Source organism: Macaca nemestrina, chromosome 7, assembly GCF_043159975.1.
Source record: "Macaca nemestrina isolate mMacNem1 chromosome 7, mMacNem.hap1, whole genome shotgun sequence".
Taxonomy (NCBI): domain Eukaryota; kingdom Metazoa; phylum Chordata; class Mammalia; order Primates; family Cercopithecidae; genus Macaca; species Macaca nemestrina.
The window spans coordinates 129,500,055-129,525,724 of NC_092131.1; the positions used below are offsets into that span (position 1 = coordinate 129,500,055).

Sequence of the window (25,670 nt, forward strand, 5' to 3'; positions counted from 1 at the left end):
GAAGAGATCTCCCTCCTTCCCTGCTGCCTCTCACAGCCAACGTCCACCTCCCACACTCCCTGAGCTTCTCACCCACTCCGCTCGCCCGCTTGCCTTCACCGTGGGCCTTGCGCCCCTCTCTCCCCAGCCCAGAGCCCTGGCGTGGCTGACCCCCTGCAGCAGGCCTACGCTGGGATGCACCACTACGCAGGTTTCACTTGGCGCTACGCGGCCTGGGGGAGGTTGAAGGGCCCCAGAAAGAAATAGGGAGAGTTGTGGGGGATTTAGGCTCTGTTCCGAGGAGTTGATCCTCCCATCCTCTCCTACCCCCAGAACGACCTCTCTTGGGGTGAGGGTTATGGTGGACTGGGCTGAATTGGTCAAAAGCGGCCAGGCACTTGGGGCCCTGCTTGGGGAAGGGCTCCTGGGGATTACTGCCCACTCCCACCTCTGTCTCCAGCAGCCTATCCGTCGGCCTATGCCCCAGTGAGCACAGCTTTTCCCCAGCAACCTTCAGCCCTGCCCCAGCAGCAGAGAGAAGGTGAGGGACTGGGGGCTGGAGAGCAGAGCCTGGTGGGGCTGGACTCAGGGTCCCTCCCCTGAACCAGCCTGCTACTGTTCCTGCAGGCCCGGAAGGCTGTAACCTCTTCATCTATCACCTGCCTCAGGAGTTTGGTGATGCGGAACTCATACAGACATTCCTGCCCTTTGGAGCCGTTGTCTCTGCTAAAGTCTTTGTGGATCGAGCCACCAACCAGAGCAAGTGTTTTGGTGAGCTGAGAACCTACCCCTACGCCTCTCCCACCTCTGACTATAAAGGATTCCCTACAGACCCTTCGATTGTCCTTCCATAATGCAGTGATTTCCTGAGATTGAATGTATGGCACAAAATGGGGTCACAAACCAGTGATGGGGCTAAGCTTAGGCTAAGAACAAGCCTTGGTCAGGCAGGGTGGCTCATGCCTGTAATCCCAGCACTTTGGGAGGCCAAGGCAGGTGAATCACTTGAGGTCAGGAGTTTGAAACTAGCCTGGCCAATATGGCAAAACCCCATCTCTACTAAAAATACAAAAATTAGCTGGGCGTGGTGATGGGTGTCCGTAATCCCAGCTACTCAGGAGGCTGAGGCAGGAGAATTTCTTGAATCCGGGAGGGAGAGTTTGCAGTGAGCTGTGATGGCACCACTGCACTACAGCCTGGGTGCCAGAGCAAGACTCCATCTCAAAAAAAAAAAAAAAAAAAAAGGCCGGGCGCGGTTGCTCAAGCCTGTAATCCCAGCACTTTGGGAGGCCGAGACGGGCGGATCACGAGGTCAGGAGATCGAGACCATCCTGGCTAACATGGTGAAACCCCATCTCTACTAAAAAATACAAAAAACTAACCGGGCAAGGTGGCGGGCGCCTGTAGTCCCAGCTACTCGGGAGGCTGAGGCAGGAGAATGGCGTAAACCCGGGAGGTGGAGCTTGCAGTGAGCTGAGATCCCGCCACTGCACTCCAGCCTGGGCGACAGCGAGACTCCGTCTCAAAAAAAAAAAAAAAAAAAAAGAACAAGCTTTATTTCAGGTTTACCTGGGACGACAATCAGGTGTCCACCGGGAATGTGGCCAGCTGGGTCAGAGCTTTGGAGTCTGGCCAGGGCAGGAGGAGTTTGGTTCTGAGACCAAAGATCCCCTCCGACTCCAACTATGTTCTGAGGACCAGAATGGGAGCTGTGGAGGGAGACAGCCAACCCATGCCAGGAAAAACACGGAAACATCCCGATCAACACACTGACCCTGCACACACACTCAGAGTTGCCTCCTATCCTTCCAAGAATCACACCTTTAGGAATCTCAGGCCGTCTGCCTGTGACTCTATATCCATGTGTGTACGCAAATAGTGGAGGGGTATGTGTTTGATGGAACTGGCCGGAGGGGGCTGGGTCAGAGGCCCTGCCAGGCAGAGTTCCCAGCTAATCTCTTTGCCCACACCCTCCAGGGTTTGTTAGTTTTGACAATCCAACTAGTGCCCAGACTGCTATTCAGGCAATGAATGGCTTTCAAATTGGCATGAAGAGGCTCAAGGTCCAGCTAAAGCGGCCCAAGGATGCCAACCGGCCTTACTGACCTGCTCTCACCGACCAGCCACAGAAAGGTGAGTCCCTGATGGACCCCAGGTAGATGAGGCCTGAGTGATGAGGCCCTCCCAGCTTTGATGGTCCTCCTTTTGGGACCTTGGAGGCACCCACCTCTGAGAAAGTCTGGGATAGAGAAAAGAGCCGGGAGCTAGGAGGAATCCTCAGATGGTGACTTTGCTTTTCCTTCAATCCAAGGAGATCAATTAGACAACATTCCTGCCCCGTAGTCTAGGAGACATAATCAGAGTCTTTTCTGCCTGGGGAAGCAGTTCTACTCCAGAGATAGCCAATGAGAGTACGTAGGGAGGGTCCGGGAGGCTGGAAAATGAGACTAGAAAAGTTGCTCTGGGCCAGTTTTCAAGAGTCTTCAGGCCGTGAGTTTCGACTTTATCCTGAAGATGAGAAAGAACTGTTGAGGAGCTTAAGCAGAGAAAGGACTAGAAGTAAGGGCTGAGATAATGGCAGTGAACATGGAGATGGAGGAAGAGAAGCAAACATGCTTCAGAGGTTGGAATCTGCAGGGCCTGGTGGGTGATGGAGAGAGAGATGGGCCAAGTTCTTCTACATTTTTGGCAAGGTCATGGGTCCATAGGATGCTGCCTGCAACTTTTAGAGATTTTCTGTCTCAGAAGGCCCACATGGCCCTGCCTCACTTTGAGCTACCCCAGGAGCCTTCTGGAGGGGATGTGGGGTTGGGGTCTTTTGCTCAGGACTCAAGTCTGGCTTCAGTGGACTGGGCTGCTGCCTGGGTCCTGCTGCAGCCCTGCTCCTCAGGAAGAGAGGTCCAGCCACTCACCTGAGATGTCACTGATGGGGGCAAGCTGCTCTTCTGGTCTTGCCCTCCAAGGTGATTTTTGCCTTTTTTCTTCTCTCTCTCTCTTTATCAATTAATACACAACAACAGAAACGGAAGAGTGAGAAGAAAGGAGAGGAAAAGCACAGAAACGCTTGAGCAGCCCTTCCCAAAGGAGCAGCTGCGGACAGACGGAGGTGGATCGGACCCAAGGCTGGTGCCTGGGGCTAAGGCCACTCTAAGGATTGTTTTTATCAAGTGGGTTGTTCTGTGCCTGCAGCATAGAGCGCAGGCTGGCAGAGCAACTAGGGCTGGTGAAGAGTGACTGTCCAGGGGAACCAGCAGAGGGCGTTGGGGGTGCCAAGGGCTTCTCCACAAGGGAAGCCCAGATTCACTTCTTACAAAATCATATCATTCCTTAGAGTTTAGGGACCAAAGGACTATTGCTTTTTTAAGAATATATATATCTATATAAATTAAAACAAAGAAACAAACAAAAAGACAAACAACAACAAAAAAAGACAGTATAGAGTCTCATAAAAGCTGCCTTTAAATATCCCTAGGAGACAGGGTGAAGGAGACCCTTGACAGCCCCAGCCTAGGCAGAGGGAGGCTGTGGAAAGATTGTTCTGTGTCTCATTCCCTCTGAAGCCACTCCCCGACCCTTCCCTTTTAAAAATAATTAAGGATTTGAGGTCTAGGCTCATATGCAGGTAATGAGAAAGTTATAGAAGCAGTGAACCCACAATCCACAATCCTCAAACTCAGAGTGCATCCCGGAAGAGGCCCCAGGCGGAGCTCAGGTCCGCCCTGGCCTTTGCCATCCCAGGAGGCCCCCTAGCCAGCAAGAGTGGGACTGCCTTTCCTGTGGAACCACTGCTTCCCCAGGCAGGAAGAAAGAGGGAGTTCTGGCCACCTGAGCCTTTCCCTTGCCAATCCAGGTAGACAGAGGCCCTGCCTTTGGCTGAGCTGAGACACCTCTTGTTTCCCTTCCCCTTGAACCAGTCCCAATGTCCCCTTGCTCCAGGCTACCTTCTGTCTCTTAGTCTAAGTTTGCCCACCTGTAAAGTAGATTCAGGATATCTGTACAGGGCTGTGACAACAGACTTGGAAGGTTTGCTACTGTATATACTGCCATTGAGAAGGGGAAATTTTTCAACATGTAGAAGCTTCAGAATTAGAGGTCCCTCTTTACCCCGGACCTGAGAGGAAAGTAGATGTTTTGCCAAAATACTTCTTCATTCCTTTAAAAAGTACATCTTTCCTATGCAAGAGTGTCTCACATGTGCTTAACCGAGGTGCTTCTAGTTGGTGAGCAGTGTTGAGCTTAGAAGTGGTGTGTGCTCTGTCTGTCTGTCTTTGTCTGTCTGTTGTACACAGTGGGTGCCATATAAAGCTGATCAATGGTGGTGCTTCCTGCCTGCTTCTGTGAGATGGGCAAAAGATTCAGCTTAGAACACCATGACTCACCTTGCCTTGGTCAGCCTTTCCTGGGCCTGTGGGGCCTTGCACATATTTTTCCCAGGAGGATTTCCCCTCCACCCCACAGACATGGATCAGCTTAGTCTGAGGCCCCAGCTGTGTGGGGTCACTCTAATCCCCAGATGTTGCTGAGGCTGAAGGCCTCTGATCTGATAACATGTCAGATAGTAAAAGATGTGGGGGTGGGGTTGGAGGACTCCTCCTTCATAACAGTTTCTAAGAAAACTTGTTCCCACCTGTTCTTCTGTCTTTGACTCATTTTTGGAGGGAATGGGAATGAAACATAGATCTGGCAGTAATATTACCAGGTAAGTTGTGATAGACATCCACAAATATTTTCCAACTGAGAGAAGAACCAGAGGGTATATGTACACCAGCACAATGCTGATACCCAGAGTGACCATCCTGGACACAAACAGAGACACACAGTACCTGCACCCTCAAACTGATATTCACATGGAGGCACAGAGTCCTCTCAGGCTAGGTGCTAAGCACTATGCTACATGTTGGGGCTCAGGCATGTTCCAAGTGATCAGAGTCAAGGGGAACGAGAGACAAATAATCCAGTTACAATGGAGGGCCATAGAAGGTCTGTGCTAACAAGAAGGAGAGTACCTAATTCAGACTTTATTGGTAGGGGAGGTCTGTGAAATACTTTCTGAAGGAGATTAAGAAGGGGAAAAGTCTTCAAGGATGAACTGAGACATTTGGACAAAGCCATTTAGACAGCTCCATCATTTTGAAAAATTATCTTTATTACCAAGAAATAATAGTAATTACCATTTATTCAGTACCCGTTGCGTGGCAGATAATGGGCACAAGATAAGACCCTTTTCCCATTCCTAACGCTACCCTGAACCTTACCATTACTGAGTCATGTCAAGACACTTGAACCAAAATGATATTTAAAATATCTTGCTTCATACTTTACAGTATGGGCTAGGGACTGGCAGACTGTGTGGTTCCAAAGCTTCAGGGTTGACATGGTCTAGATTAGGGGTTGGCAAACGATGGCTTGTGGGCCAAATCTGGTCTGTGGCCTATTTTTATATGAACTACCAAACTAAGAAATTTCTTTTACATTTTTGAAGCGTCGTCAAAACGAAACAAGAAAGCGAAACAGAGACCATATATGGCCCACACAGCCTAAAATATCTATCTTGTTCTTTAGATAAAAAGTTTGCTGACCCCAGTAAGATCATGGAAGACTTATATAATGTCTGATGAGTTTGAACAATATGGTGTTTGTGTCTCTCTGTGTGCATGTATTAGTCTGGACCTTTTCAGTTGCAAGTGTCAAAAACCCAACTCAAACATGTTTAGGCCAATTGGAATTAATTGGTTTACATAACTGATAAATCAAAGGATGTATCTGCCTTGAATCATGGCTGGATCTAGGGGTTCAAAAGATGATGCCTCCATCTCTTGGCTCCCCTTCCTTCCATATGTTGGCCTCATTAGCTCTAGTTCTAAAATCCCAGGGAGGACTTTGACCAGCTTTGGACACATGCCCACCACTAGGATGGAAGAGTAGGCCACCATAATTGACAACTTCATCAGGACTGTGTGGAGGGGGAGAAATGGGTCCTGAAGGAAGAGATGATGAGCAGATAAATAATATGCATCCACTATATCCCACCCTTTATTGCATCCACCTATACTTTTCTTGACAGACATACAATTTCAAAAATGTGCCTGCCTGAGAATGCAATAATCATAGACCCAACAAAAACCACATTCACCTATTTCCCAATGGGAGATAAAACAGAATCACATCCAGTTGCTTTATTGAGTCCTCAGTCCAGGGTCCCTTGGTGATGGGCAATTCTTGCTCAGGTCTGGATATGACTTCTTAAGATTTTGCCATCTATGGGTAAAAGATAAACTTAGCTACCCCATACTTGTCCTATAACCAAGGTAAAATAATGGAGAGAAAGAGGATAACAATTTGTTTTAAAGAGATGGGGTCTTGCTAATGTTGTCCAGGCTGGACCTGAACTGCTGGGCTCAAGCAATTCTCCTGCTTCAGCCTCCTGAGAAGCTGGGACTACAGATACACACGACTGAATAATTTTTAATTCTTTTTTTTAATTAAGATGGGGACTTGCTATGTTGCCCAGGCTAGATTTGAACTCCTAGGCTCAAGTGATCCTCTCACCTTGGCCTTCTGACTAGCTGGGACTATAGGTGCATGTCACTGCACCTCGCTATAACAGTTATTTTAAAACCTTCCATTTGGAATAGGGGAGAGGAGAATACAATGGTCGCTAATCTACAGTATATAACACATCCTTCTGGACAGTGGAGTGAATTTCTTGGTCAACAAAACCTATTGTTTTTGGTCCTTTCCACTGGGAAATGTCTCCTTTGTCCGTTGTTCTTTATGCACATCCCTGAGAGGATGGACCTTTGGAACTGAAGCATCCCACTTCCCTTTTGACATGGTTTTGAGTTATTTATTGAGACAGTCTTCCTCTGTCGCCTAGGCTGGAGTGCAGTGGCGTGATCTCAGCTCACTACAACCTCTACCTCCTGGGTTCAAGTGATTCTCATGCCGCAGCCTCCTGAGTAGCTGGGATTACAGGTGCCCACCACCACACCTGGCTAATTTTTATATTTTTAGTAGAGATGGGGTTTCGCCATGTTGTTCAGGCTGGTCTTGAACTCCTGGCCTCAAGTGATAACACCTCCCTTGACCTCTCAAAGTGCTGGGATTACAGATGTGAGCCACTATGCCCAGCCAGTTTTGGGTTTAAAGGTTGCCGTAGAGATTAAGCATTCCCAGATCCTTGTTTGTCAGTTGTGAGGGTTCTATGATTCGTGGGCTTTTTTTTGAGCTGGTAACCATCATGAGGGATCCTTGATAATGTCCTGCTCCGTGAGTCTCAATCTAGCTCATGTGGTTTCTGCGTCTTAGCACCAGGTCACACTTTGGCCATTCCCCTACCCCTCAGCTTCATGGTTTCCATAATGGCCTGTCCAAGGTGGTAAGTCAACCTTAATCTGCTCACTACCCCCAAAGAGAGATTACCTATTCAACACTTGGCCAACTCACGCTCCAGTGAGCTTGGTCTTGGCCAGATAGTCAAAATCCCTGAGCAGTACCGGCTTCTAGGCCTCAAGCCCCAAGGAGATGCATAGGACAGGATGGAAGCAACCAGTCAAGTACTCTTGGGCCAGCAACCTGCAGCTTGCTCTACTCCTCCAACTCTGGCCGTGGCCCATTATTACCCTGAGGCCACATTGTTGAAAGACTGCTCAGGGGAGTCTATCAGTTGACACTGAATTTTGGGGGCCCTCTGAGAACCTCTAGAACTTGGGGGCTCTGGGCAGAGTCTTCAGCCTCCAGCAGAGCCCCTATAATGAATTTCTTTTGCTGGATGCAACCTGGGTGTCTTGGATGTAGGGAGAAAAGTCCTCTGGTCTGAGATAGGACTGGTGACCTCTGACCTTGAAGCAGCTCTGGTTCTGCTATGTCCTCTGACCAGACCTGGGGGCTCACCCTGGCCTCAGTGGAGCAGAACATGCATATAATACCTTCCAAAGGAGGGTGCTGTGATGTGGAGATCACAGAATCTCACTTGATCCTTTCCAGCTTGGGCTGTAATCTTTGAGCAACCACTGTCCTGATTGCACTTGCCTCCATCATGACATAGCCAAACCCAGCAGGGACTCACAGGCTGTTTCTGGCCTCTGGGCCTCATTCATGGCTAGTATATTTGCACAATTATGTTACACAGCCCTGTATTATTTGGAAGAAACCGCATGAGTTCAGGGAGCTAAGAACCAATGTGGGCCATTCTGCTGCCCTTCCAGCCTGCAGCCTGAGCCAGCTGGGATTTGCAAAGAGGTGGCCAAGTCTGTGCCAAGTGCAAACTAAGAAGGGGCAGAGGGCCACACTTTTTCTCCCTAGCGCTAACTCCAGACACAGCTATTATGGCAACCTCTGCCCTCTAGAAGCCTGGGTTGACCAAAGCCTTTAGCTGACCATCTGTAGAGGGGACTTTGAACTTCCAGACTCTGGCCTCCTGCCCTCTAGTTGCCTAAAAGAATAGAAACTCAGAAGACAGAACAGGCCACAAGCTTTTGGCCTGGCTTTTCCCAAGGGATATCTTAGGTGCTCAGCAGAAAATGCAAGAGAGTAAAAAGAAAGCCTGTGGAATGGGCCTCAGCCTCCTGGGGAGTAGTCCCAAGATGGCCTGACCCAGTGACCTGACACTGGATTCCCGAGAGGAAGCCAGCAGTCTGGGCTGGATTCCCTGCATTTGAGTAGGGAAACTCAGCTGCATCCTCAGGTCCTTTATGTTACCCCACTGTTGGGACTTCGTGTAGCGATGGGGGCTTTGATTTTGTCTCTGTATCTTAACCCAAGTACTCTAGAAAGCAGACTCTGAGGCAAGTGCTGACATTTTGCAGGGAGGTGGAAGTCCAGGATGGTGAAAGGGAGAAGAGACGAAGGCAATGCAAGATGATGCAGTACTGTGCTGGCCACCACTTCATATGAGCCATTAGGAGAGAGCAGGTCCCTTGTCGGGCTTGTTTGCCAAGCACATAGTGTTTGCAAGGAGAAATGGCACCTTGGGGCAGTTCACCAAGGGGAGATTTGAGAAGGAATTAATACTTCTGTTCCCCTCTTTTCTCCTGTTTTCTGTTGGCCAAGATTGTACCCCACAAGGAGCTAACTCCCCTGCACTTCTCAGTTGCATCATTTGCTCCCTGGGTGGCTGTTGGGAAGTTAGCTCCCATGGTCTGCTGTGTGGCATTTCTACTATAGACGTGGAAGTAGAAGGGCTACTTAGCACAGGCAGGGTGCCAACCAAGAGAGAGAAAGAAGGAGGTGGCTTAGGGAATCCAAGAAGGTGCATGAAGTACGTGCCCAATACATCCCATTCTCTCCCACAGGATTCACAGCCAGAGTCCCCAGGCACCAGAACCCCCAACACTGTCTGAATTCCAAGCCAAATTCATCTTATTTAATTTGGGGGTGTGGAAAGGGAAGCATTCAGGTATAGCTTGGAGGATCAGAATTCTCCCCTTTTTTTTTTTTTTTTTTTTTTTTTTTTTGAGACGGAGTCTAGCTCTGTCGCCCAGGCTGGAGTGCAGTGGCCGGATCTCAGCTCACTGCAAGCTCCGCCTCCCGGGTTCCCGCCATTCTCCTGCCTCAGCCTCCCGAGTAGCTGGGACTACAGGCGCCGCCACCGCGCCCGGCTAGTTTTTTTTTTGTATTTTTTAGTAGAGACGGGGTTTCACCGTGTTGGCCAGGATGGTCTCGATCTCCTGACCTCGTGATCCGCCCTCCTCGGCCTCCCAAAGTGCTGGGATTATAGGCGTGAGCCACCGCGTCTGGCCCTTCTCCCCTTTTTTTCTGGAACTTCCCAGACCCTAAACTCACTCCAATATCTCCTACTGGATTTTCCACCTCTAGGCCTTTGTTCTTACTCACTTTAGTTTGGGGCAAAGGATTTGGCCCTTATAGTCTATAAGATGCATGATTATATGACCTTTAGCACCCTGGATTGCTGGTCAAAAGCAGAAAAGGCAGCGAGGCAAGTGCCTCATGCCTGTAATCCCATCACTTTGGGAGGCCAAGGTGGGCGGGTCACCTGAGGTCAGGAGTTTGAGACCAGTCTGACCAACATAGTGAAACCGTGTCTCTACTAAAAATACAAAAATTAGCCAGGCGTGGTGGCGCGTGCCTATAATCCCAGCTACTCATGAGGCTGAGGCAGGAGAATCGCTTAATCCCAGGAGGCGGAGGTTGCAGTGAGTCAAGATCACGCCATTGCACTCCAGCCTGGGTGACAGAGAGAGACTCTGTCTCAGAAAAAAAAAAAAAAAAAAAAAGGCAGAAAAGTCAACTCTAAACAAAGCTGTATACTGTTCTGATTCTGCCAGCATGGAGGAAAGTCAAACTGGAGGACCTTACTGAAAATCTCAAGAAGAGGTCAACATACTCCAACATCCAAGCTTTTTTTTTTTTTTTTTCCAGTGCATGCTGGAAATCTCCACTTTGATGGATACATGACCTGAATCTCAAGATAAAATAGACGATCATTTAACCAGCTGGTTTGATACCAAATAGCAGGGATTTCCAGTTCCCCAGCCAAGTGGGGATCTCCACGGCTTCAGCTTCACTTCAGTGCCATCAATTCCATACTTCATTCCATTTCTGTATTAGGTCTGATTTAATAGCAAGTTATAGGAACCCAGGCAAACCAAGACAAACTTAAGCAAGATGAGAATTGAGAAATGTGGTGGTATTACTGACCTCAGGCAAGGCTGATCTCAGGGGCTCAAACAATGTCATCAGGTCTCTCTCATTCCACTTCTCAGAGCTCTGCTTCTCTTTATGCCTTGGCCCCATTCTCTGTCCTATGGCAGGGAGAGCTGGGTGTCGGCAGCTTCAATCTCATATCCTCTTAGTACATTAACCTCAAAAGCAAGAGAGCTTTGAGCAGAAGATTATGGTTGGCTTTGCTTAGGTCACAAACCCACACCTGAACTAATCACTTTGGTCAGGATGATGGAGTCCTTTGCCTGACCTGATGGGTCATGCATCCATTTGTGTGGAGTAGAAGGGGCAGGAGGTAGCATTGTGATTGTCAGCCCCACTAAGTACCAATACTTACAAAGTATAAAAGTATGCGTCCGGGCGCGGTAGCTCACACCTGTAATCGCAGCACTTTGGGATTGCTGAGGCAGACGGATCACCTGAGGTCGGGGGTTCGAGACCAGCCTGACCAACATGGAGAAACCCTGTCTCCAATAAAAATACAAAATTAGCCGGGCGTGGTGGCTCATGCCTGTAATCCCAGCTACTTGAGAGGCTGAGGCAAGAGAATCACTTGAACCCAGGAGGTAGAGGTTGCAGTGAGCCGAGATCACACCATTGCACTCCGGCCTGGGCAACAAGAGCAAAACTCCATCTCAAAAAAAAAACCAAACAAATAAAAAAGCAAAAACAAAAACAAAAACAAAAAAGTATGTCCTGCATGGCCTATAAGAATGTATAATCTGGCCAGGCTGGAGTGTAGGATGCATGTGAGGGGGTGGTAAGAGTCCAATAGGGTCATATCTATAGAAAGGGTGTATTTATCCTGAGAGTAGTAGAGAGACATTGAAGGGTTTTATTTTTATTTTATTTTATTAAAATAAAATAAAAGGCCCGGCCCATTGAAGGGTTTAATAGAGGAGTGACGTGATCAGATTTGAGTTCTAGAAAGATCCCCTAAGCAGCTAAGTGGAGAATAGATTGGAGGAATAGATACTGGATAAGGAGTCTATTAGGAGGCAAATGCAATAGTTCTGGTAGGGAGGAATAGGAATATAAAGGAGGGATTGATTTAAGATGTATTAATTTGCCGGGCGTGGTGGCTCAAGCCTGTAATCCCAGCACTTTGGGAGGCTGAGACGGGCGGATCACGAGGTCAGGAGATCAAGACCAACCTGGCTAACACGGTGAAACCCCGTCTCTACTAAAAAATACAAAAAACTAGCCAGGCGAGGTGGCGGGCGCCTGTAGTCCCAGCTACTAGGGAGGCTGAGGCAGGAGAATGGCGGGAACCCGGGAGGCGGAGCTTGCAGTGAGCTGAGATCCGGGCACTGCACTCCAGCCTGGGCGACAGAGCGAGACTCCGTCTCAAAAAAAAAAAAAAAAAAGGATGTATTAATTTGCTCACACTTGTAATCCTAGCACTTTGGGGGGTCGAGGTGGGAGGATAACTTTAGGCCAGGAGTTTGAGACCAGCCTGGGCCACATAGTGAGACTCTGTCTACTACTCCCCAGGAGGCTGAGGCCCATTCCACAGACTTTCTTTTTAGTCTCTTGCATTTTCTGCTGAGCACCTAAGATATCCCTTGGGAAAAGCTAGACCCAGGCTTGTGACCTGTTCTGCCTTCAGAGTCTCTGTGCTTTTAGGCAGCTAGAGGGCAGGAGGTCAGAGTTTGGAAAAAAAGAAAAAGAAGAAGAAGATGTATTAAGATGTAAAATTTAGAATGTTTATGAGGTAAAATTGGTTCCATTTAAATGAGGCTGGGAGAAGTCTAAGATGCTTTCTTCTCAGGGTTCAGTCTGAATAAGTCACAGGTGAGATTTACTAAGTTAGGAACATGAAAGAAATACAGTGAGAAGATGTTTGCCTATGTGACATCCAAGTGGAGTTGTCCAAAAGACAACTTGACCAAAGTCAACTTGAAACTCAAGAAGTACATGATGGAGGCTGGGCATGGTGGCTCACGCCTGTAATCCCAACACTTTGGGAGGCCGAGGCGGGTGGATCACAAGGTTAAGAGATTGAGACCATTCTAGCCAACATGGTGAAATCCCGTCTCTACTAAAAATACAAAAATTAGCCAGGTGTGGTGGCGTGCGTCTATAGTCCCAGCTACTCAGGAGGCTGAGGCAGGAGAATTGCTTTAACCTGGGAGGCAGAGGTTGCAGTGAGCAGAGATCACACCACCGCACTTCAGCCTGGCAACAGAGTGAGACTCCGTCAAAAAAAAAAAAATAGAAGAGGAGGAGGAGGAGGAGGAGAAGAGGAAGAAGAAGAAGAAGAAGGAGAAGGAGAAGGAGAAGGAGAAGGAGAAGGAGAAGGAGAAGGAGAGAAGCAGCAGCAGCAGAAGCAGTAGTACAGGATGGAAATATAGACTTGGGAGTTCCAGTCTATAACTGTGTGTCACTAGGTGGATTTAAACGAGCCATTTGTTGAAAGGGCACTAGGCGGGTCACGGGATTGCCAGGCAAAAGACCCAAGCTTGGAAAATAGGCAGGAACAATGAGAGGCCAGTCCACCAGAGCACAGGCCAAAGTCAGAAGCCAGAACCAGTCCCACAAGACCACTGCTGCTGTCATCATTATTGGACATGGGATGTCACCACTACCAGTACCCACACCACGAGAGTCCCTGGGCATGGGGTAAAGCTGACCCTGCTCTCCTGTCACCATTGCCACTGGCATGAATTCTCTATGATTCTATTTCTCTGAATCACTCCAGAATCTACATTTCTGGAAGATGCTTGGCCAGGCCGAGGCCACATGCCTCTGTCTTAGCTAGAGAGCTGGGAAAGCAAAGATCCAACCTTTATACTGTCTGTCATGAAAGATAGGCTCTGCTTACTTCTAAGACTTGTAGCATAAGAAGGAGATTCTGTTTCTGGGCAACTCCGAATTATCAAGATCTCATTCAAGTGGCCACAGAGGCCACCAGGAAGAGTAACAGGAGAAATGGGCATGGGCTGAGCTGCTTTTATACTTAAGTAGGGAATGAAGGAAAGGGAGTATAATAAGGATACTACGAAGGAGTCATGTGAGGTGTAGCAAGAAACTGGAGGAGTGTAGCCCATAAGAGACAACAGAGGAAAGGGCTGCAGGGGCAGGATGATCAACGATGCCAAATGATACCATGCGGTCGATTGCAGGGGCAAGACGATTGACAATGCCAAATGACACTGTGTGGTCATATAAATTAAGCCTGAAAATTCCCAATGGATTTGTCCATTTGTAAGTCCTGTGGCACTTTGGTGAAAGTATTTTCAATAGAAATTTTGGGGAGAGGTCAGATGACACCAGATTTAAGGAACAACTGAAGACAAGGAAGTGGAGAGGGAGAGTATAGCCTACTCCTAGAAGCTTGGTTGGAGGCAAGAAAAATCAGTAGCATGGCATATAGGATTCAAATTGGATTTTCTTTTTAAGGTTGGGCTAGTTGATCAAGTTTATATACTGAGATCAAAGAGTAAGGGAGAGGAAAAAGTTGAATATAAATGAAAGAAAGAGATAAGTGAAGGAGCAAATTTCCCAAAGAGGCAAAAAGGAATGAAATATAGATCACAGTGAAAGGATTAACTTTGTATTTGAAGACAGATCTTGCCATTTCTGAAACAGAAAGGATGGGAGAGATTCAAATGTTTGGAGGGGACAGAAAATTGAGGCAGTTCCCCCATGGCCTTTTATTTTTTTAAAAGAGATGGGGAGTCTCTCGTTCCATTGCTGAGGCTGGAGTGCAGTGCCATAACCACAGTTCACTGTAGCCTTGAACTCCTGGGCTCCAGAGATCCTCCTGCCTCAGCCACCCAAGTAGCTGGCACCCATAGCCTTTATTTTTTCTGTGAAGCAGAATGGGGGATGGTGGGAGAGGCTGACATGTGGAAGGGTTGCTGGGTACACTGAGGGCTCTGATGAGGAGACAGTGAATTTATAGGAGCTCTGTACTGAGCGCACATTAAGTTAGCTTAAGCCATTTATTCTAGATAAAAACTGACTCCTAGTCCCCCAAGATCAGAGGGCCTCAGAAAGTGCCTGGGGCAGGGTGTGGTGGCTCACACCTGTAATCCCAGCACTTTGGGAGGACAAGATGAAGGACTGCTTGGGCTCAGGAGTTCAAGATCAACCTCTGCAACACAGGGAGACCCCATCTCCACACACACACACACACACAAAATTAATTAGCCAGATATGTTAGTGCATACTTGAGCCTTGGAGGCTGCAGTAAGCTATGATGACAGCACTGTACTCCAGCCTGAGTAACAGAGTGAGTGACACCCTGTCAAAAAAAAAAAAAAAAAAAAAAAAGAAGAAGAAACGGGGGGGTGCCTGGGAAGCTGCCAGGAAGCAGACAGTAGTCTCACCATTTCTGGTCTCTGCCTCTCCATGCTTCATTCTGTGTCCCCAGATGGTCTTTTTTCCTTTTCTCATTCATCATAGTAGGTGGGAGGTACCATAGCTCCTAAGTCTATGTCTCTTTTGCTTAAGAAACCAGTCCAGTTAGAATCATAATGTTAGCTCTAATCCCAGATTTTCAGGAGAACATCTGCTTCACACAGCTTAGATCAGGAATCCACTCACAGTTCAATAAACTGCAGCTACAGTGCTAGGGGTCACATAAGATGAACATGGCCCTGGGGCCTGTGGATCCATAGTGTGGGTGTGGAAACTATAATTCCCACAGAATAGGGTTCATGGGCTAAACTAACCTAGATGGTGTCCACTTAAGTGTGCAGGATTCGGTGACGTCCTTTATCCTGGTTTAGGACGGGAGAGTAGAGAAGGTAGATAGCTGGCATGACCAGGGGTGTGATTTTTACAGAGTCAGTGCAAGCATATTAACAAAAATGTGATTAAAAGTGACTGACCAAGGATCTGGACTAAGTAGGAAAACAGGTGAAGCCTGGAAGATACTGATAAACTATGAGGTGGCTGAGATTCATTATATAGAAGAGCTGGTGGTATGCTGGGAATGGGAAATTCTAAAGGTTATTGAATACTGGAGTTGGACTTGTCACTCATGGGCACACTGCTTATGTTCCAACACTCCCATACACACTTGGTTCTCAAAAGCTATTATGGGGCCCTTGATGGTGAGTTGTTTTAGAGAGCAAGCCCGACTCCTTCCCCTACTACTCTGAACTTCTGCACTCTGAAACCGAGGCTATACTGATCCCTCACTTTTTTCAGTTACTATAAGCAATAGGTGTAACAAACTCATACTGAGACAGTGTTGTGGCCCAGGCTGAGTGGCAAGGTGAGCAGAGGGGACATCAAAAGGGAAAGGAGTTAGAAAGGAGAGGCTGAGAATGTGCAAATGTAAATCAACCAACAACAAAAAGTTAACTGGGAAACTTCTGAGACCAGCTTAGGAGGGATAGACATGACATGTTTATATCATTCAGAGCCAAAGCCTTCTTTGTGTGTACTGTGTCCAGCTACAAAGAGGGAGTGAGGAAACAGAGTAGGTCTAAGATAAGCCTTTTCCCATTAGTGCTGATGGAAAACAGGGTCACGTGGAAGCCCCAAGACTGATAAGGATGAAGGAGGTCTGGCCATGTCTAGGGTTAATAACCATAATAACCACAATTACAGCTTCCATGTATGGACTACTTCCTAGTCCCAGGTACTCTGCTGGTTACTTGACATGGCTTAGTTGGAATCGTATGAAATTGAAGGTATTGGACTGTTTAGAAACTACAAAAATAGCAATTTCATACGGTTCAACGTAACACTATCTCAGTTCATCCTTACCACAACGGCTCCAAGAAACACGTATTACTGTCTCCACCTCAAAGAGGAGAAATCAGACTCACAAAGTGAAAGTCATTGTTTAAGGCTGCACCATCAATAAGTGCCAAACCTAAGCTTCAGACCCAGATTGACTAGAAGGCTAGGGTGCTTTCCATCACGCTGCAGCTACCGGGGAACAAATAAGTTAAATGGCAGAATTTTTTAAAGCCCGAGGTGTTCGACTTCCACTATCGAACCAGAGAATCCAGCAGTCAGCAGGGCCTCAGGACTTCCCTCAGTCTCTACCTGCCAGCCCCAGCCTCCAGCGAGGGGACTCCCAGCCTACAAGCAATCTGGGTTGCCCTCCCTGCTCGTTCCTCCCAACCACACGGGGCGCTAAATGCAAGCATTCTCCTTTGGAAGGTTCCCCGCACGCCCCCAGAGTCCCTCTTCCTTCTCCACTGCCTCCCCGACCCACGGCGCAGGCGCCACCCCCGATCCGCGCCCCTTCCCGACTAGCGACCGTCGCGCAGGCGTCCCAGGGCTGGCGTCGGCGGCTGAGGCGCGCCCTGGAGCGGGCCGTCAGGCTGTTGGTTAGGAGCGGGCCACGTGCCATGGTGTCACCGCGCGAGCGTGCGCAGAGTGGCTGAGCGCGCCCGTGACGGAACGACGAGGCGTGGGGTGTGCGACCTCGCCCGCCAGGCCCGGCCCCCGCCCCTTGGTCTGCCGCTCCGCCCCCGCGGGGCGTCCCGGGCCGCTCGTCCCGTCGGCTGCGGCCGCGCGCGGCCCGGGGTCGCCGTGAGTACTCGCGAGGCTGGCCTGTGGGGCCGCCACCACGGGCACGGGGCGGTGCGACCGGGCCGCGGGAAGGGTGCGGGGTTCGCCCCGCCTCCGCAGGGGTGGACGAAGTGAGGGGCTTGGACCGGGAGGTTCCGAGGGTCCCTCCTAGGCTGGACAGGCTTCTCAGGCCCGGCGACCGAGCGGCATAGATCGGGCACAGAGCGTCTTCCCTGGGGAGGCAGGTGTTGAGTGTTTTTGGGGTCTTCAGGGGAGCCCCGGAGAACCGGTGTAACTGCTTCCCCGGGAGAGGCCTCAGGGCCTGTCCTGGAAGCACGGGTACCAGAGAGTGTTTTCGCGGGGTGGGAGCAGCCCTGTCCTCTCTCCCTACTGGGTGCCCGAGATAGCGCTGCTTTGCGGGAATCGCCCTTCAGTGATTCTTCGTAGTAGTCTTTGTTTAGTGGCCTAGTCCTGAGAAGGGAGCACACGGGATGGAGTGGGGTAACCTCTTCCAGGACCACAAAGCCGGGAGCCCAACCCCCATTTTTAACGTTGAGCTCTGAAGCTGCTTTGACTAGACATGAAGTTGTCACACCCAGAGAAGCGCCCATGGCCTAGGGAAAGACGTTTGTGATCCAGACTTGCTCGTTTACATTTGACTTATTCCCGTGGAAATTCATAAAGCGTTCTATATTAGTTGCTGAGTTTAACACCTTCTCTGGACACTCATCATATAATCTTATTTTTGGCCCAACTTCTTTTGTAAGGTCCCATTCTTTACCTCATTTAGATAAATCAGATAGGTCTTTCTTGCTTAATTCATGAACAACTCAATTATAAGCACACCACGTGAAGATTAGATGTAATTAAGACCTGTCCAATGTCTTTACATCCCAGTCCTTCTGTACTCCTAACCTTAAGCAAATTGCTCAACCTCTATAGGTCTAAGTATTCTGTGTGTAATATGAAAGCTTTGAATTAGGCCACCTTTCCCGCTTGTTTTTTAAAACGTGTCTGTGATTCTGTGAATTCCATGACCCATCACCTTCCTTTTCCAACTCTTCACCTTTTAAATCCACTTTCCATCTCTCCAGAGGAAAGGGCATTGAGAGGAGAGGGAGCAAGTCCCTTTCACTAAAGCAGCCTGGTTTGAAAAAGCTGGTAATCTCTGAACTGTCTCTTCCTTGAACGAGACGATCTCCCTCTCAACTACCTTTTTCTCCTTGTGATAGCAACAGAAACCAAGCAGCAACAGCCCTTGGTAAGAGGCTAAATTTTTCTTGACTTCTGCAGCGACAAAGACCGTGAAAAGTTGGCATTTCTGGCCTAACGCTGCCATCATCCTACCCCTCACGCCAGGGCAACCCAGGCTGGACATTTAGTGCCTCCCTCTTTACTTCTCTGTGATCATCCAGATCAGCACTTGACTGTTTATTTTCAAATCTCACGAACCTCACCCCAAGATCTTCACATTCTGGTTCTCAGCTACTCTTGAAGGTGAATGAAGTTTTGGTTTTTAAAATCATTTTTTGTGTGATTTTTGTCTATGTGTAGAAACATGTAGGTTATTGTATATATCTCCCATTAGACTTCAGTATCCAGCAGAGGGTTCATTCATTCATTCACTCATTCAAGAAATGTTTTAAGGGACTAAGAATGTAGACTGAAAACAGTCAAAGCCTCTGCCACCAGAGTGTATATTCTGATAAACATTTCATGTGTTAGAACATGGTAAGTGGAAAAAAATAAAGCTGGGAAGGGAAATAGAGAGTGCTAGTATGTGGGTGTTGAGTTGTTGCTGTTTCAATAAATAGGATGGTCAAGGTGGCCTTTGAGCAGAGATCTGGAAGAGTGAAGGAACAAGCCATGTGGATATATGGGTGGAAAGCATTCCGAGAAAGGGAAACAGCAGGGACAAAGGCCCTGTGGTGGGAATATGCTTGGGAATATGATGGGAATATGCTTGGTGAGTTTGAAGAACAGCAAACAGCAAAATGAGGCAATTGTAGAGCCTTGGTTAATCTTCCTGTTAACATTTAGAGTTGACTCTGAGGAGAGTCCATTAGAGTAGCTTCTGATTTTTTTTTTAACTTTTTATTTTGAAACTTTTCAACTTTACACAAAAGTAGGGAGGTAGGGATTACCAGAAAACCCTCATGTACGTCACTTAGCTTCATTGGTAATCAACATTTTGCTATTTGCTATATTTATTTCATCTATTATCCTCCCTCCTTTTTTTATGTGTGTGTGCCAGGGTAGTATTTTAAAACAAATCTCAGTGATCAGGTCATTCCATCTCTAAGAACTTCAGTTATACTTTCCTTTTGCATGTTGTTTCTGAGAGATCAGGCAACACTATCGGCTGGAAGACTCCTATGCTGGCTCTGCTCTGGCATTGTGCCTTTTGTTCCCATCCTGGCTTAGTTACCAGATTTAAGTTGGTATCTAAGGAATGAACCACAGGTCCTTAGAACACACAAGGATCTAGAACTGGAACAGTGGTTCTCAAATTTTATGCATCAGAACAACTTGGAGGGTGTGTTAAAACACAGATTACTGGGTCCAGTTTCTGGAATTTTTTTCTTTTTTGCGCAGTTTCGGCTTGCTGCAACCTCTGCCTCCTCGGGTCAAACGATTCTCCTGCTTCAGCCTCCCGAGTAGCTGGGAATACAGGTGTGCACCACCATGCCCGACTAATTTTTTTATTTTTAGTAGAGACGGGGTTTCACCATGTTGGCCATGCTGGTCTTGAATTCCTGACCTCAGGTGACCTGCCCACCTGGGCCTCCCAAAGTGCTAGGATTGCAGGCGTGAGCCTCAGTGCCTGGCCATTTCTGTAGTTTCTAATTCACTAGTTCTTAGGAGGAGTCTGAGAATTTGCATTTCTAACAAGTTCCTAGATGATACTGATGCTACAGGTCCACCAACCCCAGTCAGAGAATCACTAATCTGGAAACGTGACATTCAGTAGAACTTTATTAGAGACCACCCAGGCACAGTGGCTCACGCCTGTAATCCCAACACTTTGGGAGGCCAAGGTGGGTGGATCACCTGAGGTCAGGAGTTGGAGACCAGCCTGGCCAACCTGGTGAAACCCCTGTCTCTACTAAAAATACAAAAATTAGCTGGGCGTGGTGGCTGGCACCTGTAATCCCAGCTACTTGGGAGGCCGAGACAGAATTGCTTGAAGCCGGGAGGCGGAAGTTGCAGTGAGCCAAGATCGCGCCATTGCTCTCCAGCCTGGGCGACACAGCAAAACTCTGTCAGAAAACAAAAAGAAGAAGAAGAAGAAGAAGAAGAAGAAGAACTGTATTAGAGACCAAGAACACCTCTGTTTGAGGTTGGAGTGTTTTCAACTGAGATATATGCAGAGCTAGTGACTTGCTGGTCTAGAGATCAGCAGAAAGCTTTTTTAGCCTGCTCTTAGGATAACTTTGCCATCTTCATTTGCCATCTTCAGCCATTAAAGCCTTCATAATTTCACAGATGAGTTTTTTGTTTTGTTTTTCTGCTATATGTGGAGGCTTTAGTGGGGCTAAAAGTTGCTGGTATAGGATTAGGAGTCTGTGAGATTAGAAGCAAGCAGGGAACTGTATATGAAAGGGCTCTGGATTAAGTGTTTTTCTAAGCATTTTTTGGGATAATTATTGCATTTTTATTTGGGAAGCAGGTTCCAAGCTGACTCTAGGGCATTATTTTGGCAATGACAACTGAGATCATAACTGGCAAAAGATGTTCAGTGTTGTTGTTGAGGACTTTTTGTTTTGAGACAAGAGTGTTTGCTCTTGTTGCCCAGGCTGGAGTGCAATGGCGCGATCTCAGCTCACTGCAACCTCCGCCTCCTGGATTCAAGCGATTCTCCTGCCTCACCCTCCTGAGTAGCTGTATTTTTAGTAGAGACAGGGTTTCACCACATTGGTCAGGCTGGTGTTGAACTCCTGACCTCAGGTGATCTGCCCACTTTGGCCTCCCAAAGTGTTGGGATTACAGGCGTGAGCCACTGCACCCAGCCGTTGAGGACTATTTAAGTTAGCTATCATTGCCATATAATAGCTAGTAATACTGATGTTTAAAGAGAGATAATGGCTCAACATGGAGAAATAACTAAGAATAAAGAGTCTAGAAATAATCCGATTCTGAATCTTAACTCTGGTGTGAGTTGGTACTCTGAAGAATTAACGGACAGAGTAAACATAAGCATCTTGTCCTGCCACCATCACTTTTGGCTTTAGGAGTTGTAACATGATGAGCTAGAGCAAGGTCTTGCTCTAATCCCAGCTTTCCAGTTTAAGTAGAATAGCAATATCTTGTATATAGTGCTTTTGTGTTTCATTATCTATAAAGAACTACATGTGCAAGTGTGCATGTATATGCATACAAGCATGTCTTTTTATATGCAAGTATATGTATAATAAAAGTGTATTAATGGCCGGGTGCAATGGTCCACGCCTGTATTCCCAGCAATTTGGAAGGCCGAGGCCGGTAGATCACATGGGGTCAGGGGTTCGAGACCAGCCTGGCCAACATGGTGAAACCCCATCTCTACTGAAAATATTAAAATTAGCTGTGCATGGCGGCGGGCACCTGTAATCCTAGCTACTTGGGAGACTGAGGCATGAGAATTGCTTGAACACTGGAGGTGAAGGTTGCAGTGAGCCAAAATCACGCCATTGCACTCCAGCCTGGGTGACAAGAGCGAAACTCCGTCTCAAAAGAAAAGCGTATTCATAAATATGTGTGCCTGTATATATACAACCCAGCTATTAAATGGTGATGAAACCCATTGTTTTCTACTTTCCACAGGACAGTGACTTGTTACCACCACAGCAGCAGAGCCTGCCATCCCCAACAGATCTCCAGTTGTCCCTGACATCGTGCCCTACTTTCCCTCCTTTTGTGGTCTCCTAAATGCCGATTTCGTTGACCTTGGTTCGGCTGGTGGTATGGAGGGGTGCTGCCTAGCACTGACCTGAGAGTGTGTGTGACCCACTGACCCAATGGTGAGAACTGACTGCCCACCTCTCCAACTGATTGTTCAAAGGGTGGAGGAGACAAAGTGCAGATCTCACCCTTTCTTGGTATTTTCCCTTCTACCCTTGTGGAAGATAGAGTGGCTATTTGAAGTTAAAGGAAAGGGAAGGGGCACAGAAACAGTATTACTTGGTGTGTTTGTGTAGGTGGGTTTTCTTGGGGAGAGAGAGGAGAGTTAAGTACTTTAAAGGATGGAAAGAAAATAATGAGACGAGAGCTTAGGTATGCTTGGGAACTGTCTTAGGTAATGATCCTGGAAGAGACCAGCTTGTACTGGAACTGAGATATGCTTAGGAATCAACCTTGACATTGAAGTCATTTGCATTTCTCTCCTACTGGCTACCAGAGCCTCTCAATCATCATGCTGAGACTTCAGAAGGCCAAAATTCCCTAGATGTTTTCCTCTGTCCCACTAAGAGCTAGTCTATGGATATGATCATATCAGGAAGAGACAGACTCTCCCAAAGGGTGAGGTGAAAGGTGTAAAGGGATCAGGGCTTCAGTTATTCTGTCTTTTCCCAATCTTTGTGGGAATTTGTTTCCCATCATATCATCCCACCCGCTTCCATGGGATAATAGGGACCTAACAAAGCATGATATCCTTATTTCTCATCACTAGGACATCAAAGGCCAGTTCTGGAATGATGACGACTCGGAGGGAGATAATGAATCAGAGGAATTTCTCTATGGAGTTCAGGTGAGGTTCCATCTCCCAAGACCCCCATGTTGGATGGTCTAGATGTGTGCTGCTCTTTGGATACATCAGAAGTGAAAGAGGTTCTGGAGCACAGATGAGATGAGGTTATAATGTTGGTGTGGTCTGAGCATGGTCTTGTCAGAGCTGATCCCATGCCCTTGCTCTTTCTTTGGAATCATACTTGTTCCACCAGAGTAAACTGCATCCTCTGTATGTGGAGACTACCCATATGTTCTCAATTAGACATAATTATTTTCTGACTCTTAACACTAGCCAGTGGGGGTAGTTTCATTCATTAGGGTCACATCTTAAAAGATTATTCTGCCAGCGATTGCTTAATGCCATCACTACCCAGGCACAGCCCTGAGCAGAAATACCCAGACTCTCAGAATACTCTTCATATAGAACCAATCTTAGGAAACCTGTAACTTCAGCCTATGCTGAGTTGTCATAGAAGGTATCCTGGTCAAGGTCTGAGAGGAAAAGCTGGAGATTTAAGGAAGTGAACTCCAAGCAAAAGCCTACATTTGGTATGCTGAACCTTTTTAAAGTTGTGATGAAATGCAGACCTCTGTTAATGAAATCCCTTGGTAGGGTCACCACTGAGAACCCCTTCACATAAGTGGCTTTCACTTCCCCTATATTATTGTCTGATTTCTCCTGTTCCTGGTGTCTCTTCATATTCTTTTTATCATCTATCTCTTTCCCTCGTCTTTTTCCACCTCTCTCCACCGCCATTTTTGCTGCTATCTCAGGGGAGCTGTGCAGCTGACCTGTATCGACACCCACAGCTTGATGCAGACATTGAAGCCGTGAAGGAGATCTACAGTGAGAACTCTGTATCCATCAGGTGGGACTCTGCTTCAGGGGTGGCAGGGGAGCAAGTCACTTCTTTCTGAGTTGTTAAAAGGCTAGAGGTTTTTCTTTTTATCATATGATAGTGGGATAAATTATGAACTTAATGATAGAAAATGCTCAGAATAAATGAGCTTGGCTGACAGTAGAGAGTAGAGAAATAAGGCCACTTTTCTTAGGAATTCCCTCTTATCCTAGACCCCTCTGGGCCAGTAGTCTCACCTTTCAGGTAAGAAATGCTTTTGGCCTGGGAGAAGACACTGATCATGTAAGTGGTGTAAGGCTGTAGCTAAGACCCTAGGTACAAAACTGTTGTCCACTTTTCCCTTTCTCCTGTCCCCAGGCTAAGTTCTCTTTCCACCTCAGTTTCTATTCCCTTCTTTCTCCCTTAATGACTGTTGTCACCTGTATCTCTGTAGAGAATATGGAACTATCGATGACGTGGACATTGACCTCCACATCAACATCAGCTTCCTCGATGTAAGTGGGGCTAGTACCTGCCAACAACATGTCTAGCTGGACTTGTGGAATTTGTCATGTAGGCCAGGAGTCTTGTTCCCGAGTGCTGTATTTGGAGCATATATTCTTCATCTTTGTCTTTCCTAGACCTTCAGCAGACAGTGGTGTGTACTGTCATGTGCATGTGTGTGTCATATAGGGGAAATTTCAGGTCCATTCCTGTATGTTGCTAAACTGGAAACTATTTCCCGTCTTCTTTTAGGAGGAAGTCTCTACAGCCTGGAAGGTCCTCCGGACAGAACCTATTGTGTTGAGGCTGCGATTTTCTCTCTCCCAGTACCTAGATGGACCAGGTAAAGGCAGTGACTTTGGGCAAGTGGGTGGTCTGAGTGTGGTCTAGTCCAAAGCCCTAAGTTAACTAAGGTAGAAAAAAATTAGGAACAAGGTCCTTGGGCTCAATCTGCAGGCTATTGGTAGGGGCTTTTTAGTCCCGTGTAATTGGTGTCTTCATCCCCTGTCACCTGATAACCATTCCCTAAAGGCCTTCTTGCCTAATGACATTGTTTTCTCTGGTTCCAAGATAAAATTTCTTTCTCCTCCTTTTCTCAACATCCTACTGAAGATATTTCAGATTCATATGAGAGCTTCTAGAATCTGCGTTCTGCTTCAGATGTTTTTTTTCTTCCACCATTACTGTTTAGAGTACCCAGCAGCTATGATCTTTAGAATTTACAGAAGCTCTTCCCCTGAGCTTTGGACTCCAGGAAGTCAAGAGATACATACTTACTAGTAGCCTTCTCTTCTCTTTGCAGAACCATCAATTGAGGTTTTCCAGCCATCAAATAAGGAAGGATTTGGGCTGGGTCTTCAGTTGAAAAAGTAAGAACTTTGGTCTTTTCTGGTCATGGACATGTGAAGGAAGGAAAGAGAGATGGAAATGTATGGATGGACAGGCAGAGCCTTGGATGGAATACCTCCTTCCAAAAATGTCTTTCTGAAATATGCCCAGGAAAAGCTAAAATAAATTTAGGGAGCCAGATTTAAGGTTGTGGAGAGAGAGTGTATGGTTCTTGGGTGTCAGAACCTGAGACTTTCTAGAGGTAAAAGAGGCTCATCACTACTTAGCATTTTTACTACCCTGGAATCAGAGTCATGCTATTCATATTTCTCTAGTGGTTTCTTCAGAGTAAGTCTCTAGGGATTTAATTTTAGTTTATTGAATGTGTTGAGCATTAAGCTAAGTATTTGGTATACAAAGAAATGAAGCATATTTTCCACTCTCAGTGAAGTTTCAAATAGAGTCCACTGGATACATATTCTAATACAGGTGAATATGTAAGGTTTAGAAAGGACACTGAAGAGAGACTCTGTCTGTTGAAAGGGTGATGATTAATAATTTCCTTTTTTTTTTTTTTTTTGGAGACAGAGTCTTGCTTTCACCCAGGCTGGAGTGCAGTGGCATGATCTTGGCTTACTACAACTTCTG

General features: G+C 47.2%; 2 protein-coding genes across 24 annotated transcripts in view; both read left to right on the forward strand.

Annotated features, from left to right (window-relative positions):
* Positions 1 to 4,611, forward strand: part of LOC105487400 (CUGBP Elav-like family member 6) — a 36,525-nt gene extending 31,914 nt beyond the window's left edge. For 3 of the 9 annotated variants that reach the window (XM_011750874.3, XM_011750868.3, XM_011750886.3), the window contains 4 exons: positions 440 to 520; positions 607 to 750; positions 1,957 to 2,112; positions 3,000 to 4,611. In XM_011750874.3, coding sequence (XP_011749176.1) covers positions 440 to 520; positions 607 to 750; positions 1,957 to 2,084 — 353 coding nt within the window. In that variant the 3' untranslated portion in view covers positions 2,085 to 2,112; positions 3,000 to 4,611. Of the gene's footprint in view, positions 1 to 127; positions 191 to 439; positions 521 to 606; positions 751 to 1,956; positions 2,113 to 2,999 lie in introns of those variants that run through there. The other 6 variants (XM_011750850.3, XM_011750859.3, XM_011750864.3 and 3 more) reach the window with 5 other exon arrangements.
* Positions 4,612 to 17,012: 12,401 nt separating this feature from the next.
* Positions 17,013 to 25,670, forward strand: part of LOC105487444 (poly(ADP-ribose) polymerase family member 6) — a 30,994-nt gene continuing 22,336 nt past the window's right edge. For 5 of the 15 annotated variants that reach the window (XR_011626385.1, XM_071101110.1, XM_071101114.1 and 2 more), the window contains exons 1-7: positions 17,390 to 18,639; positions 21,946 to 22,142; positions 22,793 to 22,870; positions 23,626 to 23,720; positions 24,145 to 24,205; positions 24,447 to 24,537; positions 24,997 to 25,063. Coding sequence is in view for 13 of the 15 variants with exons in the window: in XM_071101110.1 (XP_070957211.1) it covers positions 22,140 to 22,142; positions 22,793 to 22,870; positions 23,626 to 23,720; positions 24,145 to 24,205; positions 24,447 to 24,537; positions 24,997 to 25,063 (395 nt within the window). In the remaining 2 variants the exon portion in view is untranslated. The other 10 variants (XR_011626386.1, XM_011750907.3, XM_011750916.3 and 7 more) reach the window with 10 other exon arrangements.